Below are 17465 nucleotides of genomic sequence, written 5' to 3'. Positions count from 1 at the left end.
TACCCTGAACCATTTGCGATGTACAACCCACAAGTTGCATAAATGTCGACGTCGTAAACTGTCACTGCAACCATGCTTTTTACCCTTAAGGTGTAACCTTTTTTTCTCATGTGAGAAGAGCATTCTAAATTTGAACTTAATTGCCTCTAGAGGTAACATCTCACAAGAGAGCATGTTCAAACCAAGTTTTTGCTCTCTGTGAATCATCCGTCCTTGAGGTGTTACGAGAAAGAAACCAACCATATCAAAACACGAATCTGCCTACGTTGCTTTCTCTTGCTTAGATCTCGAAGATAAGAAGAGTTATGCCTAACGTTTCTCTCAGTTGATCTTTTCATTGAATGCAAACCTAAAATTTGCAAGGCGCATGAATTTACTATTTGATAGCGAGATCTTCATGTTTCGAGGAATACAAACTCAGCATGAACTAGCAAATTGCATGGCTATATGACAATGTTAATTCGATCGACAAAGAGACATCAAAATGGAGCGAGTCCAGCAATATGCAATATTCTTGGAGAAAAAGTGCTGCCGTAATGTTTTCTTCCTGTTTTGTAAATCGCACCGTGCTAAGCTCGACTGAATGGAATGTTGTTCCTTCCGGAGCGTCATTTCCTAGCATTTCCGGAGTTCCTCGGGGCTTTGTCCATTGCAGGGCCTTGTTTTCGCGCAACGGCAAGGGTTTTGTTCCGCTTTTTCGACACTTACCAACCAACCGTTTACCGTGTTAAGAGAATCCACTTTGGCAGAAGCTTAGACAAATTATGTAGTTAACCTGCTCTTGTTCATCGCGGGACAGCAAAAGAAATTTGAACGTACAGGTTAGTACTATGCATCGTTTGCTCTCACTTTAAAATCAGGAACTGGACAGGAACCATAATTTCTAAAGAAAACCCCGGTTTAAAAAAACCATTTTAAGGCGGTTTTCTGGGAACTAAAGCGGAAACTTGAAGTCCAAGTATCCTTGCTCTGCAAACATTTTGTACCATAGTGAACTCTGTCAACAAACTGTGTTTAAATGAGACTAGTAAGGAAAGAAGGAAGAAAAAACGTTAGAATATATGGTTACAAATTAGCAAAACCAGAAATTGGACATTTACACAGACATTTATGTATTTGCAATCCTGTCGGTTCTTCTCGAGGAGAGACTGATACAGGACTCGAGTAAGTTGTGGAGTCGGGTGTAGTAGCTGACAGGTGTCTTAATTTATGTTGTCGAGTAGTGCATCTAAAAACATTCTGCTTCTTCAACGTCAAAAATATTCTCCTATTCTATAAACTTTCATCACTCTCATTGTCCGTTATTAAGCTTACAAATTACTTTAAGAGGTATAACTTTATGCAGATACAGTTAGAGTTGCAAATCTTGAAATTACCAAGGATAAACGTGGTAATGCAATTTTCTCGTGCGCACAATTTTAATTTACATACTGAAGAGGAGGGAAAAACTCACAACATCTAAAACAGCTCACACTTACGTACACCATTGTAATCAATTTGTTTTCTACATAACTTTGCGCAGATGTAGCTTGGGTTGCAATCTTGAAACTTATCAAAGGTGGAAATGGTAATGCAACTTTCACGTGCACAAAATCATAAGTTAATGTAGAGGCTACGGACTGAAGTGAAAGGGGAAAAAACACACCATTAACAACAGCTGACACTTAACGTACACCATTGTCATCATGCGATCAACATGAAGGCAAAGGATATAAACTTATGAACTTCATATGTAAAATAGGCAAATGCAAGAGATTTTGTTTTCGTCCAACGTCTATCGCGACATTATGGACCTAATAAGTATGCAACTGTCAAATAGGGTAAATGACATTAATTGATGTGGAAATATGCAAAACTTCGACAAAAATCAGTTTTATGCGACAGACCTAAGCTGATGGAGTGCGTATTGTTTACATCAAGGGTAGAAAGGTATTTTCGGTGAGTAGATGGCTACAATTTACATGTCAACAAACTTAATTTCTTTCATTAAATGAATACTTTTTTGACCGCTGCAAAAGGCTCACTAAACAACTGAAAAATCAACAAAATTTATGTCTGCTTCGCGATTTAGTATCTTTGTGGTCTAACGACAATCAAGGCAGTCGTAAAGAACTTTTATTTCGTTAAGGCGGACTAAAATTGTTTTAGCTAGTATTCAGTAACTAGAAATGTCATTTACGAATTTTCTCATACTTTGGAAGAACATGAGCTAGGAACATTGTACCAACTAGATTATTTTAGCCATCACTCAACCGTATCAGACCGACTCACGGATGGCAGACAAGCATTCAGAGGCGGTAGCACCTTTGGATAAACAGCTAACTGAATAGTTTCAGCATGATTTGGTATATAATATAAATGTTTGTTTTGCAAGGAAGTAGAGTATTCTAACAGTTTATTATATTCTGCAAATGAATTCATGCACCATCTCAAATAGGGAAAGCAGGGTAGGAGACGATAGACTTACTGTTAAATAAAACTATGGAAAGCCCCCAAGCCCAATGCTAAATTAATTATCAGGCATACTCTGTTAACTCTCCTTCGTAAATGAAGTTATTACCTTATCTCTCGAGAGCAACAAACATCAAGGTGTAGAATGAGAAAAGCTTTAAGTGCTCTGTGTCTTAATGAGGAACAGCTAACAATTCGAGGTCACTTCGTTTTAGTTTGTTGCGTAATTTTATTGACGAATAGGCACGTCAATTTCAGAATAGCCTTTATCAGTTTATGATTGCTACACAAACAATAAGGGCCCTGGTTGGCTTGGCCCTTGAATCGATGTTATAAAAGTTATTCATCGTTGTTGATAGGTTAACCCGATTACCATTAAAGAAATATTTTGCTCTCCAAAGGGAAGCTTGTGAATGTGCTGGAAACGCAGGAGATCCAGTTTGCATTTTGCATATCATATCATATCCGGAATGATTTTTTTACTTCAACCCTCAGCATTCCAAGCAAAGTTTTTAGGCACAAGTTCCTTAATCATTAACTTTAGTAGAATTACCAGCCTTCCATTCAAGCTAACGGATGTAGCCTGAATGAGTTCATAATTTCAAGACAAAATTGGAATTGGTAATTTGCAAACTTTTATATTAGGACCAAACGACATATTCTGGGAATTAAGGTCTCTGGCTAAGTTTCAAAGCCTGAAATAGATAATGATCTTTGAACACGAAGCCAAGCAAGGCTTAAAATGGTGCCCAGGGTCAATTTAGAACGGAAGCTCGAATATTGACCAAAATTGTTTTGTAGTTGTAGTAAGTGGGAGTTAATAACGCTGACTTCTGACATGCTGCGTCATAACTTACATGAAAATGCCCATAGCATCATGTGAAAGCTTTAAGTGGGTGCTTCGTCAAGGTGTGTCCATCAATGTGACACCATCAAGCCATCAAGCTAGACCCTCTCCCTCTCATTTTCATTCTTTCAAAAATATCTACATTCCCTTAATCCCTTGTGAAAAAAATGATCCCAGTTATCAAAATTTAAGTTTTTCTTAAAGGTGTGATCATAAATGAACAGATTTGAAGGATACAAATAGTGAAGGAGTTGTAACGAAAGGGAAGTAATTACATTGTAATGGAAATAAAAAAAAAACCATAATAAATCAGATAATAGGGAAATAAATAAACTGATAGGCTTGTATATGCTAGTATATGCTCTAGACTGGAAATAAAAATTTGACATGTTAGGTGTGAAGGAAAACTCTGTCAATGAGTGGAGCTACTGGACACAAGATATAAAGGTACTGTGCGAGGAGAGAAATTTTTTTCATGTGTTCATCTCCCATCATTGTGATTTCTGTTGCGTGTGGATGTTTCACAAAGTTTACACTTAAAAATCATGGTCGAGATGTTCTCCTGCGTTTGGATGTGAGGGCGTTCCGAAGAATTAAACAACACCTTTTTTTTTCTGCTTGTGAATAATTGCATTGTGGACCTTCATAGATCTTCAGGTCACCCTCTTGTGGTTTGGGGTGAAAAGATAAAAAAAACGCAATAACACCAAACACCTCTGGCCTGTAAACTAGGAAAAGTATCTGCTAAAATCAGGGAAAAGACTCACAATTCTCGTAGCTTTCATCTTGAAAAATTAATGAATCAACCGATCTAAGCAGTGATCAGCGAAAGGGTCTTCAAGCTTAAAACCTGAAATTAGAACAATGAAGTCAGCAAGTATAAAGAAAGTTATGTGACAGGTTTATTTCATACCCCGAAAATGCATGCATGGGCAGTCTGAGCCAAAATTCACATGATATGCTGGTTTTACTGAGTAAGTTCTCAGGAGCTTAAAGTGAAGCTTTTCAGTAAAAGATGGCTTAGACATTTTCAAACAAGTTTTATCACTTTATACGATTTTGATTGTTTTATGTTCGTCAGACTACTTCTTGTGAACTTGTAGACTGTTAACCTTGGCAATTTTTTGATGGCAAAGTCATGAATTATTGACTGGCCATCTTATCAAGTATTCAAGTTGTCAATTGAGTTTGCTTTCAGCACCACAATTACTTCTTCGTGCTGAGACACTGTCACTGTGCTGTTTTCGCATCAAGACGGTTAAGGGAAATTTCAAAAGGTAATTGATTTAAACCTTTAGTCAAAGGCATGATTTTCATCCATAGAGCGAAGATGAAAGATATTTTGGTATAAATAATTCATTCAGAGTGTAATCTACTCTTCTAGTCAGGTGTGCTTCTGTATTTAGCTATGTTTTGAGTTTTATTATAGCCCTTCCATTTTAATTTGACTAAACGTTTTAAACCTGTGTCGTTTAGCCTCCAAAAGCGTGGACACTTGTACCGAAATTGGTAGCACAAGTCTAATAGAAATGCAGAAACTCTATACTAAGTTTTTTAGGGGCGTTTTTCAACAGTTTTAATTTATTTGGTTATTGGACAAACATGAACAATCGACTGAAGCGAACGTGACGTCTGGGAAAATTCTGGTGAATATTTTCGAATGCTATAGGCTCGATACACGCAGAATATATCTGTTTTTATTCAATTGTCATACCAGACATTTGAAAATAGTCAGGTTTGTTATATGAGAATAATAATTGCCTCGTGGCAGCTATTTCGTCGGGCGGTTTATGGCGCACTTCTATCCATAAATCCAAGAATATAACTTACTGTCACACCGATATGTTATAAGGCTTGTGTATGTTTTGTTTAGACCATTTAAGAGATCGTGATTCGTAGGCAGGAAGAGCTAATCCATGCAGGTGCTATATATATTGGTCACAAACGCTTTTATATCTTACATCAATACAGAGATGAAGTTCTTCGACAAAACTGTTGTAAGTAACTTTTTTTCCCCTCTTCAAATACTCATTTCTGGGAGACGTCTTCTGTCGTCGAGTTCAGTTCTATTTCATTAACTTGAAATGTTTGTTTTTTCTTCTGTAAACCGGCTGAGATGAGGAGTTCGGGAAAAAAATATGAAGCAGTCGCCGGATTCATGGAACTATTATGTTTTATAACCAATGAAAGATCTCGAACAGTGGTAAAAAAAAGTGACAACTAATTGAAGCAAAAGTAATGGCATGCACGTTAGGATAAATCCTGTAAGCCCTAAATCCGATCTAGGCATTGAGACGACAAAGGAGCGGAAAAAATATTTACCCGGAAGCTGCTAATCTTGGCTCTTGTTCTCAAACCTCAATGAATTCAATAATCTTTATAAACGTGAAATTTTACCAAGCGATACTCTTTCACTAGCTTTACTTCTCAGCCTAATTTCTTTGAAGCTAATAACAGTTAACTATATGAAACGTTCTGTTCACTTAACCACCGTAGTAAGCTTTCCCTTTTAAAGTCGCCCGATACATACTCGCTGTTCTCTTTTTTTACGTGCTTATTTAGCATTCTTCTGTGATAGTTGTCACTTAAGTCAGACATTTTCAACAAAGCTCTTGAAATGTCTGTTTCTGGCTTGAAAACAGCCTTTTCCTTTAGTTCATCATTGTTTATAGCAAGGCTAGTCCTGGTTGTATTACTTTGTTGTAATTTTGGAAGATGCAGGTTTTCTTCTGCTTTTCCCAAACCGACTTCGCGTCGACTCTTTAAATCAAACATTTGTGCTGTAGCTAGGCTGCCTTCCGAACGTGAGCGGCTGCTTAGCTCCAAGCGTGTGCGATGCCGATGGATCACGGGACTACTTTTGCTTCCTTCGCCTCGGTGCGCATTTGGGACGCGCACGTGAATTTGCCTGTTTGTACCACGTTGGCCATCTTCTTGTCGGTTTTTCCGTGATTCAGTAGTCCTTACGTCTTTTCCATGCATGGCTCTTGATTCCTTTGAACACTTTGTACTGTTTTCAAAGAGAAACAACAAATGAAATGTTACACTTACAAAAATTTTCGGTGCGTTATGCCCTTCATGTATACTAGATTTGTTTTATGAGATCACATTGATATTTTGTCCTCCAAACCTAATTATTTTGTCTTCTTTGAGTACAAAATTTGCTTTGTCACGTTTGAAATTCATCTTAACCTAAATAACTACATGATATTTTTTTAGCGGGAACGAGTAATAAAAGATACAAATGTTCTAAAAGAGAAAGATGTTCTGTAAAAGTCACAGCAAAAATCATGATACACAGTATCATACATCTATCTTCTCTGGGCAAAGAACAAAACTAAACAAAACAAAACAAAAAACCGTCTTCATAAGGATAGTCAACGGCATAAACTTTTTCTATTCAATCAGGCACTGTTCTAACAGTCTGCTTCAAATGCCGGCCTCTTTTACGCGTATCAAATAAGAGAAAACCATTTCTCTTTCTGAAACAATGCTCGATTGATCCAATGATCGATTTTTAGTGACCCATTGATGTTTGTTGGGATTTTCAAATGAAGGAGATAGAAGCTTGCCTAATGGATAAGACCAGTGTGGGCATTTTAGAAACCAAGCAAGTCCATCCTAAGAATAGAGAAGTGAGTTTTCGTATGATGCACGAGTCCTCGCAGTAGAGAGCGCTAGTTATGCAATAGCGAAAATCAGACCTGAAAAAAATCAGGCCTGTACGGGATTCGAGCCACTGACCTCTGCGATACTAGTGCAGCGCTCTACCAATTGAGCTAACAAGCCAACTGGGAGCAGGCCGTTAAGTTGATTCGTAATAAACCCGTGATGATAAATCAAATACAATGTATATATAAAGTTTTCGATACTCTGAGAAATGCAGGTGGTCGCATATTAAAGATATGACAAGACAGTTTTTTGACGCCCTCTGGCTATAAATTAATTTGTGATATTTGCTTTATAACACCGAACAAAGCTGTCTTTATTAGCCATTCCTTTTACTTTCTTGCATTTTTTTGTTATTTAAGTAAGTGTTGGGGCAAAAAACTTTTCTCAAGTTTTTAATAAATTTGCTTTGACTAGATGATGTGCTAAGAAAGCTTTTTCAGCAATATTGAGTGGGTGCATATCTATCATGATATAGCATTAATCCGACGTTGATCGTTCTTTGAAAAGAAGATAGAGGTCTTAGCCAGATAGAACACCTTAGAACAAATACATGGCTTCTATCAGCTGACCTCTGTTATTTCTTATTTCTTGCTCTGTTGGAAATATAATGCTCAAGAATTGAACCAAGATGCCTACTTAATCAACCACGCTTAAAAAAATTGTACAATTCGCCGGGCAATGAATGACGCCCGCCTAAATGGTTCCAAATATTAAATAGGAAAGACAGACTCGTGGAAATCAAAATAATCACAGTTGTGTGTCATCGCAAGAATCGACTTTCGTGAGGGACTAACGCGAAAAAGGATTATCAAACCTGGAATATTTCTTCAAAGCTAGCAGTGCGGTGTTCTGAATTTTTACAGTGGCCGGAAGTTTTGAACAGTCACCAGTAGCTGGAGTTTAACAGTTGGAGAATGATGAAGTTTAGCTGGCGTGGTGTAATTTAAGTCAAAATATATTGACTCCTTTCAAATAAGTCACTGTATCGTGAAAGAGCAATTTCCTCTTAATCGCTCTTTTATAGTACTATACAATCCTCTGGTTCAATTAAGTGCTCTTTCCTTTTTGCAGTATGACGCAGCAATTTTTATACCTACAGAAAGTATGGTCGACGAGTTCCAAATATTATAATTTGTTGTTTCCTTGTTTGTTCCTAATTCGTTTGATTGATCAAGCTTTTACAAACATAAGAAGAAAAAAGTACGTTTGTTGGGTTTATAGAGGTACAAGCTACGATTAGCTATTTCTATTATATTGATAGATCCATTTACTGTGAAAAATGTGGATATATTTAGACTTATTATCTTTCCGTCCAAATCTTTTTCGCTTATATCGCGCTTTCTTGCATTTTTCTTTTAATACAAGGTTACGTAATGTCGTTACGATTAGTTAAACCACTGGAAAGAATTAGCTGGACTTTGAAAGACCGAGAATTTCACTTTTAAGAATCAAAGGTCAGATGCGCGATAACCAGTTTCTTCGTCGAAGTGAATCAAATGCGCATGTAATAACTGATCTTTAGAAAACGGCTTAAAAGTTATGGTCTCGTTTTATGCATCTCATTTCCGAGAGAAAACTAATTTTCTTATCCTACCAGCCGTGGGGACTATTTTTCCGGCTCAAAAAGGACGAAAATCAAAATATATCCATCTCGTGATAGCCTATTCGCTTATCCTTGTAAACTATCTGGTAAATGCATCTACTAATTCGACTGATCAAAATAAAAACAATGTTTTGCCTGAATACGCGGTCTGGTACATTATTTGTTTGAACTTAATGAATAATTTTAAAAGTTAGGCCTGTATCTTTTCCTATTGTAGGAAAGCCGATAAATAACTCTGTGATTGCCAGACACCACTGCATTTTCTAGACGAAATACGAGCGTTTTAATTTGTAAACGTCTAGCCTTACAGTGATCGAGTTTCTGGATGACAGTGACCTTGACATTCGCAAGGATATCAAGAGTCCTTTGATGTGAATCATTTCACTTTTAATATCTGTGCCATATATTCTTCAGCATTTTCTGCCCTCCGTTCACGTGTGAACATGAGTTTTCATTGACGTGATTCCTCGTAGCTGGTACAGAAATGATACATCATCGAATCGTTCAGTTGTGCCAAGCATCCGGTCAGCTACACATTTCGTCCTTGAATATAACTGATCAGTTGAGTTTCACGAGAAGGCTATTGATGTACGGGTTTTTCACGTGAAACCAATCGTGTTTGCATCTACCTCCTGTGAGGAGCGCGTCACTGGAACTAGCTGCACGCGCCCAAGCTTTAATAATCGACGATCATTTGAGTTTCACGAGACTCAAACAAGTCGGTGTTAGTTCATAACAAGTACGTTTATATTCACGTGAAACAAGTTTGTGCAAGTTGCTTCTCGCTTCGCGGGACTTTTATCAAGGTACTGTCGTATTTGCTTGATATTTTTTTGATCAAAATTCATACAATTATGAAATTACCATTTAAGATTATTTACTGCGTTTTAGTGCTCTTTAGATTCTTCGAATTTTTAGATTTCTTGTATCATCTCATCATCATGTGATTGATTTCGATTCTGCTTGTATAACGCTTATAAATAATGTTTTCTACTTCTATTTTGCAACTATCCAACATATGGCTGTCGCAAACAGTATGATTGCTGCCTAAAATTAGGAGCAAAACGTCTCTCATTTTCAATTGACGTCAGGAGTGCGGGAAGCAGTTGCAAAAGACAAGAGTGAAACAATCACATCACCGAGAATCCAGGACGATTGTTTCGCGTATATTTCACAAACATATTTATGTATTATTTCACACAATTTTTGAATTTCAAATCTGCAGAATTCATAAAAATCTAAAGGGGGTTAAAAGTGTGCAAAAAAAAAAATTTTTTTACTTAGAAATTTTTGGTCGAATTTTCGTTTGAATAAAATGAAAGCATTTCCAGTCCAATCACTGTTTATCAGGCAGGATGTTTATGCACGAACGCTTTATTCATTTTTAGAAGCGGTTCAGTAATACACTGACACATCTGCTTTATTTAAATTAAACACATTGTATACAATTGTCGGAATCATTAACACCAGGGTGAAGAATATATTCAAATGAAAGTAACAATAACAAATTTTGTCCCATGTTATTGCAATACTTTTCTTTACTGATTCATTGACACAACTGTTTAATTTTAAGAACGAAAACTTATCTCATCGACTCTTTCTTCTTGCAGACAACCTTGACTACGGATTACACCTCTTAAGGTAAGATGTAAATTACGAAAAGCGGTATAAGGTTATAATATTTAATCTCGCCCTCGCTCTGAATGCAAAATTGAGAATGTTCCTGCGGATTTTATTTATTTTTATTTATTTTTCTTTTTGTTTTTCTCTTTCTTTTCTTTTCTCTTTTCGTCGTCACTCGACTTCTCTTTCACAAGTGCTAAGCACAACAGTACATTTCTTTAAGGTATCTGGAAATGAAAGTTTTCATTATAGGATTGAAGTCTCTCTAATCCGACCTTATTGCATATCACGGTCATTCAGATTATTCTAGTATTTATTATATCTGTTTTGTTTAGACATTCTCCGCAGTAAATCGTTGAATATCAAGATATACATGTAATCTCCTATAATCTATTAAAAGGGTCGCATTTTATAAGTCAGAATCTTCAATGTTTTATGCATATTTACAAAGATTACGAGTGGAAAAGAAGATTAACATTGGAGTCATTTTAACGTCTTACTTTTCATTGCTAATGATAATTGGGTTCTTGTCAAGCGGTCACCTTACAGCTAGGCCGCTATGTTAAAAATAGCTATCGAAGGGCGAATGCTATCTTCAATTCCTGGTAAAAGTCAGGTTTTTCCGTGCTTTACTCCTATTTTTTTTTACATTGGTTGCAAAAAGCAGATTATTTATTCATAAACTTCTGATCTCCAGGGGCAGATGTGTGAAAAATAGTCAAAAATAGATAGTATAATCCTCACTTTAAATACTGTATTTTCGTTTGGAATAACTCTGACTGATTAGAATCCCAGCGAGGGTGTAGCGGGATATCATTGTATCCTGGCTGTGGATAAATCCACAATCTTTCCGTTAACAATGCGATAAACAACCTTTTGCGTCCCTGGATGTTAGAACGCAAGTCACTCCAATATGAGTTCCATTAATCAGTATTAGAGAGGTGTCAGACTATAAGCATTTCCTCTAAGCGGTTAGTAATCCCTTTGAAGATCTTAAAGTCATGCACGGTTAACGTTGGAGTGAAAAATTGATGTATCCGTTTTATTTGAACTTCAAACGGTACTAACTGCCCCTGGATAGAATATCCAAACTTTGTTATTTAAAGTTATGTAACCGCTGGTTCGCTACCGGGTCTCGTGATAATCTATTTAGAGAGACTTCTTGAGATTGCAATTGTGCGAAGTGGTTTTTTCAGTCACTGAACGCCATTCATACTTCATTCCATAGTTCACAATCAAAGTGATATATCATGTCGCTGAACGGACCGAACGTGAAAGACGAGGAAGATACGAAGTTCACTAAGCTGTTCGTAGGAGGAATTCCTTACCATACACCGGACGAAACTTTAAGGGAGTACTTTGAACAGTTTGATGACATTGTGGAAGCTGTAATCATCCGTGAAAGAAACAGTCAGAGATCCAAAGGATACGGATTTGTAAGTGATCTTATAGAAACCATTTTTTTAAGCTGTGACAAAATTAGGCTGTGGAATGTTCTAATTTTATTGGAGCGTTTGTCCGTGAGGGTATGCGGTCTAGAGGTCACGGATAAAATTCATGGACTTCAGTGACATTTTCACTCTTGTTAGCTCAAGCGTTTAAGCAATGCGCCTTTTACCACAGATACCGATTTTCTGCCTTTGTTATATCAGTGAAGTGAAGCGTATTTAACCTTCTTCTGTAAAAAAATCGGTATTAGGTCCTTGTTGGGGAAATACATGAAGAAATTATGACGAGCATTGTCATCTGGGTGTTAGATATGTTTGCAATACACAGTTTTAATCGCTTTCCCGTTCACAGGTTACCATGGCCACTAAGGAGGGAGCTGAAAGAGCGTGCGTAAACAAAAGACCGATCATCGACGGTAGGCGGGCCAATGTCGACCTGGCGTATCTTGGTGCAAAGCCCAAACCAACCAAAGTACCTCAGAGAGACGACGCTGCCAGCCCAGAAAGTAACGGTACTCCTGTCTCGCCTACAAACTCTGAAGCTCCCACAGACAGTGGAGCAGACTGGGCTCCCGAAGAGTTCAGTCTCAAGTTCACGAACCCCCAAGGTTGCAATGTTGGCTATAGGTATGACACAGGACATCCATCCCCTCCAGCACCGATAATGATCCATCCATCCAAGGTTAAACCCGCGAGGGTGAATAGCATGCAGACCTACAATTCCAATGTGCCAATGATGAACAACATGGCGTACTACGCAGGAAGTATTCCACCTTACTCTTCAGCAGCTAATGCAGGCTTAGTTGACCCCAAATACATGGATCCCTCCACTGTCGGCTTAGTCACCTATGTTCCTCAAGTACCTGTGACACCTGCTCCACAAAATGCGCAAAGTCTCAATATGCAATGTCTGCCACAGTACAACCATGTTCCACAGCAACCATCGACGACGAAGCTTATCCCAAACCCCCGCTATGTTTACACCATGCCAGTGTGGTATGTGGATCAGGGAAGAATTTGTGGTGGGCCAGTCAGTTTGGAGCCTGTGAGCAACTACTCTCAAGTACCTTTCAACTCCAGTATAGATGGAAGTAGCGCCTTCTCCACTTGCAAAATGTATCCCATCGCAACTTATTACTGACATGTTTAAGTTGAATTCACATCATCTTCTGGACGAAACATACTCTTTCTACAAGTTATCATGGACTCAGTGTTAGCAAAATCATGAACTCACTGTATATTCTGCCTGTTAACCGATATCCCAGGAAGTTTTTTTATCATTATAATTATTTTCATAATTTTTTTTCTGTTCTTCGAATCTGACCCAATCAGACTATAGTAATTTTTTATACCTGTTCCTATATGCATGAGGTAATACTGTTTTCTCCCCTGGGTATACACTGATATGTTATTCCATTTATTGTAGAAAGGGACTGCCTCCGAGTACATCAGGTCGCGGTTGTTCGAAGGATGGATAACGCTATACACTGGATAAATCTCTATCCGGTGGATAGCGCAGTACGTTTTGGTAACACTTATTCGCTGGATCGCGATTTATCCGTTGGATAGCGTTATCCGCCCTTTGAACAACCGGAGCCAGGGCTATATAGCCATGTAAATTCCCACGTAAAATTAAATTAATCAAAACCAAGTAACTGCTGTTTAAAAACAGCCTTTATTTAGGACAACTTAACTTAGGTATGAGTATGTCACTTGAACCAGTTCAAGCTACCAAGAAAGTACCTTCGTGACAGTGTACTGTATCAGTATGTTAGATCCGTAACTTTAAACGATCATTGACAAGAGTAATTGTACCGATAAGTTTATACGCAGGCGTATCAACTAAATGAAAAGATGAATTGTTATTTACATATTCTAATAACGCTGTAGATATTATAGAAATAGTCTCATTTTTGTAATGTACGATCTATAGCTTCCATTCATAGCAATTGAATAGGTAAATTTAGATTTAATTGAAGTCGCCTGTTAATTTGATTGAAACATCGGAAATAACTCAGTCAAACCCATCAGTTTATTTTAGAATAAATATTTCCATCTGGTTAAACTGTTTTGCTTTTGTAGGTAGCTCTTGTGTCATATTGGCCTTGTACTAACTGATATGTCATCTTGGCGTACATTGAAAAAAAAATGTTTCTTTTCTACTTTCGCTTCACATTTTCAACGTGCAGCTAATGTAGGCAAATCAGCCATTGTAGCTGACGTCTTATCCAGCCACTGTATTTCGATAAAGAGCAACACTCTAAAGAACTCCCTTCAAATTCGCTTCAGTGGTTAATTTGCCTTAAATTATCAACGATACATTACAATCAAGTATATCTAAAGACGTATATATTAAAAAAAACCGTGAAAGACACACCAAATCAACGGCCAGCATCATCAAATTGAAAATATATATATATATACATTTCCCCAGCGTATCTTGGCCCTACATTTTTTTACACTTGTTTCGTACGTCGATGCTTCAAGATATTTTCTTAAAAAAGTAACTTTATGCATCAGCTACGCGTCAGAAGATAGGCCTGAGCTACGATTACCTACTTTTATGAAAACAAACCAAGACGGTCTTTACCTTTTGCCTTAGGATGCTTCAGCACTTTGGTTCATCCAGAACACGTCGATGAACATGAAGCCGTGTTCACTTTTCACGTAGAGAGATGTCTTTGTATAATCGATGCGACGACTGCGGGCCTGATTGATTTGACCACTCGAACACAGGAAATGCGTACAGTAAGTGACGCACTTAATGGGACGATCTTATCAGCAAGTGAATGTCAGAAACTACTAAATTATAACATCCCGTTCTTCACTTTTTTTAGAGCCCTTATGATTAAGCAGAACAGCGTTTGCCTAAGCCTCTGTAAATAAAACCTATACTCCAATGAAATATTTGCAATGAGTGCTTAAACGCAGGATTCAAAATAATTTTTTTTGTTTCTTTTTTTTTGTATATTTTCATAGACATAAATCATAATATTTCGAGACATTTGTAAATTACCATTTTATCATCATTGCCATTAATGTATCATTATTATTATAATTGTTACTGTTATTATTCTTATTAGTGTTATCACATAATCTTTTTTCTTAATCTTCCACATCTTTGGTCAAGCTGGATCCCTAAAACCCAGGTCTGTCTATATCAACGGCCGAACACTTTCAGCGTTTCGAAACGATTGTTTTATTTTATTGAGGAAAGTTCATGATATATCTAAACAGCTGCGATTCGATTCTGAACAGAAAAATTTTTTCAAAGTAACGTACCTATTATTCAGAAACCGTGAAACGTAAGATGAGTAATTGTATTTCCTTCACGTAATCCGCGCGACGTCATTAAACTGAGCGGACGTTCAGAGCGTAAAGCGGGAAACTAAAATTAAACCTTTTGTGTACAATAAGACGCGTGCTGAATGATATCACCAATGATTTATCCTATTTTACTGCTTCTTCATTTGACGGTTTAATTCATTTCTTGTTGAACTGACGTTGTCTTTTGAATTTAAAATATCCACGGTATTTGTGGTTGTAAACGCTTTTCCACTCGCAATGATTACTGTTGAGATTCTCTTTACGCTTAATACACTTTTAAACAAACAGTTGGAAAGACTACGTACGGAATACTGTCTTGAAATGACAAATAAATTAAAAGGAATATAGTCCACAAAAAAATATAAATATCGTTGGGTAAAATAACGGTTGGTTGGTGACTGATAAGCTTTGATGAGGTTGAGCTCTCTGTGTAAATATTAATTTATATCTATGACTTCAACAAATTAAGTGGACAGCTCATGTTTTTTTTTAACATTTGCACTTTCTCTTAAGTAAAAACCTTTTCAAATCAGCCCATAAATTTTCAAGTGTGTTCTTAAGTTATAATGAACAACGATTTGTTGTTCAGGAACTTTGTAAACGCTGTGCAATAAGAACTTATGGGTGGCCTGATGACATCAATGATCCACCCACCATCAACATTCAACGTGGGCGTGAACGAACGAGGCTTGCTAGGTTACAACACATTCCGCTCTGTATGTGGGCTGAAAAAGGCCATTACTTTTGATCAACCCAGGGCTGAAATTCCCGCACCTTTAGTTGATAAACTAGCAAAAGTATGCAGTGACCCAGAAGAAGTAGACATCTTTGTTGTGGGCACGTATACTATGTGATAATAGCGATGAGATGAAGGAAGTACCAAAAACGGCTTTCTTTGTTTAGTCAAAGCTGGTTTCCTGTGGCATTTTGCCGAACATGAACCTGAAGAGATGGAAGCCGCTGAATACTAAATGAATCTTAAAGATTTATGGGAAAATTCTAAGGGAAATAAATGATAGAAATGTCACCTTAATTTTATACTTCGCTTAAGTCTCCTCAACTCTCAAGTTTAAAATCACATGATCTCCTCCCTTTTGTCTCGCTCTCAATCATCTGAAAACCTAGCAAAAAAGAACAAAACCCCTCGAATAAGAGGGCACTCGTCGCATACCTCTTCAAAAATGATTCTGCGCCAAAAGAGGCTATAGTTTGTTTGTACATGTAACCTACACAGGCTATATTCTGCTTAAAGCAGACTTCTAATATCATAAAGGAAGTTCCATTGAAAATCGTGATATCTTGACTGAGTGACGTTATATTTGATAGTTGGCACATGATATGTGAAATGTTCCGATTTACAGATTGGTACAGTTGCTCAAGGTTCTGTGGAGCCGCAATGACAATAGTTGGCATTAGCAAATTTAGAGCTAAAGGAAGTTTCTTTCAAACGGAATATTTGCTCCTTTTCAACTTCTCGAATTCACGTTGAAGATGAAATGACCAACAATCTAAGAGGGAAGTCCAATATGGATGTTGACGAAAATCTAGTGAAACATCTCTTACGAGAGAGTTGGTGTGTGGATGGCCTCACGCTCCTAATGACTTGTCTTCTTGAGGTGTGAAATCAAAACACCGATCAAAATTTGCCCCGGTCGTCAACTATTAAAAATTGTGTCAAGAGTTGAAGACCAAGAGTTGTATCGATAATGTTTTAATTTTTGTCTAGTAGATTTGAGCTTTTTTCATCGCTAGATATGTTAATATTCAGTTCCTCATGATATCTGCCGAACGCATTAAGTTACATCCTTATTTCACTTTCATCTCAATCGTGCATTTTTATCCAACCGTCGGTTGTCAATAAGAGCGACTTTAAGCAAACCACCCGACGGCGATGGCAAGGAGAACGTAGAAAAGCAATAGGTCTAATTGGCAGAACAATAGCCCAGCACGCGCGTCTTAAAACTTTGTACATTTCTTGGCAAAACAACAACGTGAAATCCCCGAAGTTTGCATCGTCTGCGAAGCGAAACCGCGGCGGCAAATTATTTTAATTTACATTTGGAACTCAACGCTACTTTTATGCGTTGTGTTGAGTTTGAGGTCTGGCGCCCTATGAGACGGTAAACACATGCAGCCATTTTCGAAATTCTAACTAAAAGTAGAAACTCATTTTTTAATCGACGTCTTCCATGGCGTTGCCGTCCTGACTGCATTTTTTAAAATGTATTACCACCGAAAAACACATCAAGTAATCAGGAAAGAAACTTCCTTGCAGCGAGCGAGGGATGGAGTTGATGATAACAAGACATCGTTTACAGAATTACGTGTGTGCCACCTAGTGTCCTGTACGTGCATCATAGGAGTTCTAGACGCCATGGCATTATCAACTGAATTTGCTCCTTTGGACCAAAATACTAATGTCCTTTAATTTACAAGTCAGCGAGCAAGAAGTTCAAGAATGCCAAGGTGAGTCTAACTCACAGAATCATGGGCA

The 17465-nt window shown here is 37.4% G+C and overlaps 1 protein-coding gene and 1 long non-coding RNA gene across 4 annotated transcripts in view; one reads left to right on the top strand and one right to left on the bottom strand.

The window, feature by feature from the left end:
- The window catches only part of LOC111335077 (uncharacterized), a 35650-nt gene extending 21941 nt beyond the window's left edge, over window positions 1-13709 (top strand). The window contains exons 1-4 of one of the 3 annotated variants that reach the window (XM_022940922.2): window positions 713-821; window positions 10184-10214; window positions 11425-11632; window positions 11997-13709. In XM_022940922.2, the coding sequence (XP_022796657.2) occupies window positions 11447-11632; window positions 11997-12785 (975 nt within the window). In that variant the 5' untranslated portion in view covers window positions 713-821; window positions 10184-10214; window positions 11425-11446 and the 3' untranslated portion in view covers window positions 12786-13709. Of the gene's footprint in view, window positions 1-712; window positions 822-1849; window positions 1939-10183; window positions 10215-11424; window positions 11633-11996 lie in introns of those variants that run through there. The other 2 variants (XM_022940920.2, XM_022940921.2) reach the window with 2 other exon arrangements.
- LOC148736324 (uncharacterized) lies at window positions 4976-15512 on the bottom strand. The gene is made up of 2 exons (XR_015999375.1): window positions 14235-15512; window positions 4976-6308 (listed from the first exon to the last, which is right to left on the bottom strand). It is a non-coding gene; the product is annotated as an uncharacterized LOC148736324 (long non-coding RNA).
- Between the last annotated feature and the right edge of the window lie 1953 nt (window positions 15513-17465).

Source organism: Stylophora pistillata, chromosome 3 (assembly GCF_964205215.1).
Source record: "Stylophora pistillata chromosome 3, jaStyPist1.2, whole genome shotgun sequence".
In the NCBI taxonomy this organism is placed as follows: domain Eukaryota; kingdom Metazoa; phylum Cnidaria; class Anthozoa; order Scleractinia; family Pocilloporidae; genus Stylophora; species Stylophora pistillata.
This window is presented reverse-complemented; position numbering and strand designations above follow the sequence as displayed.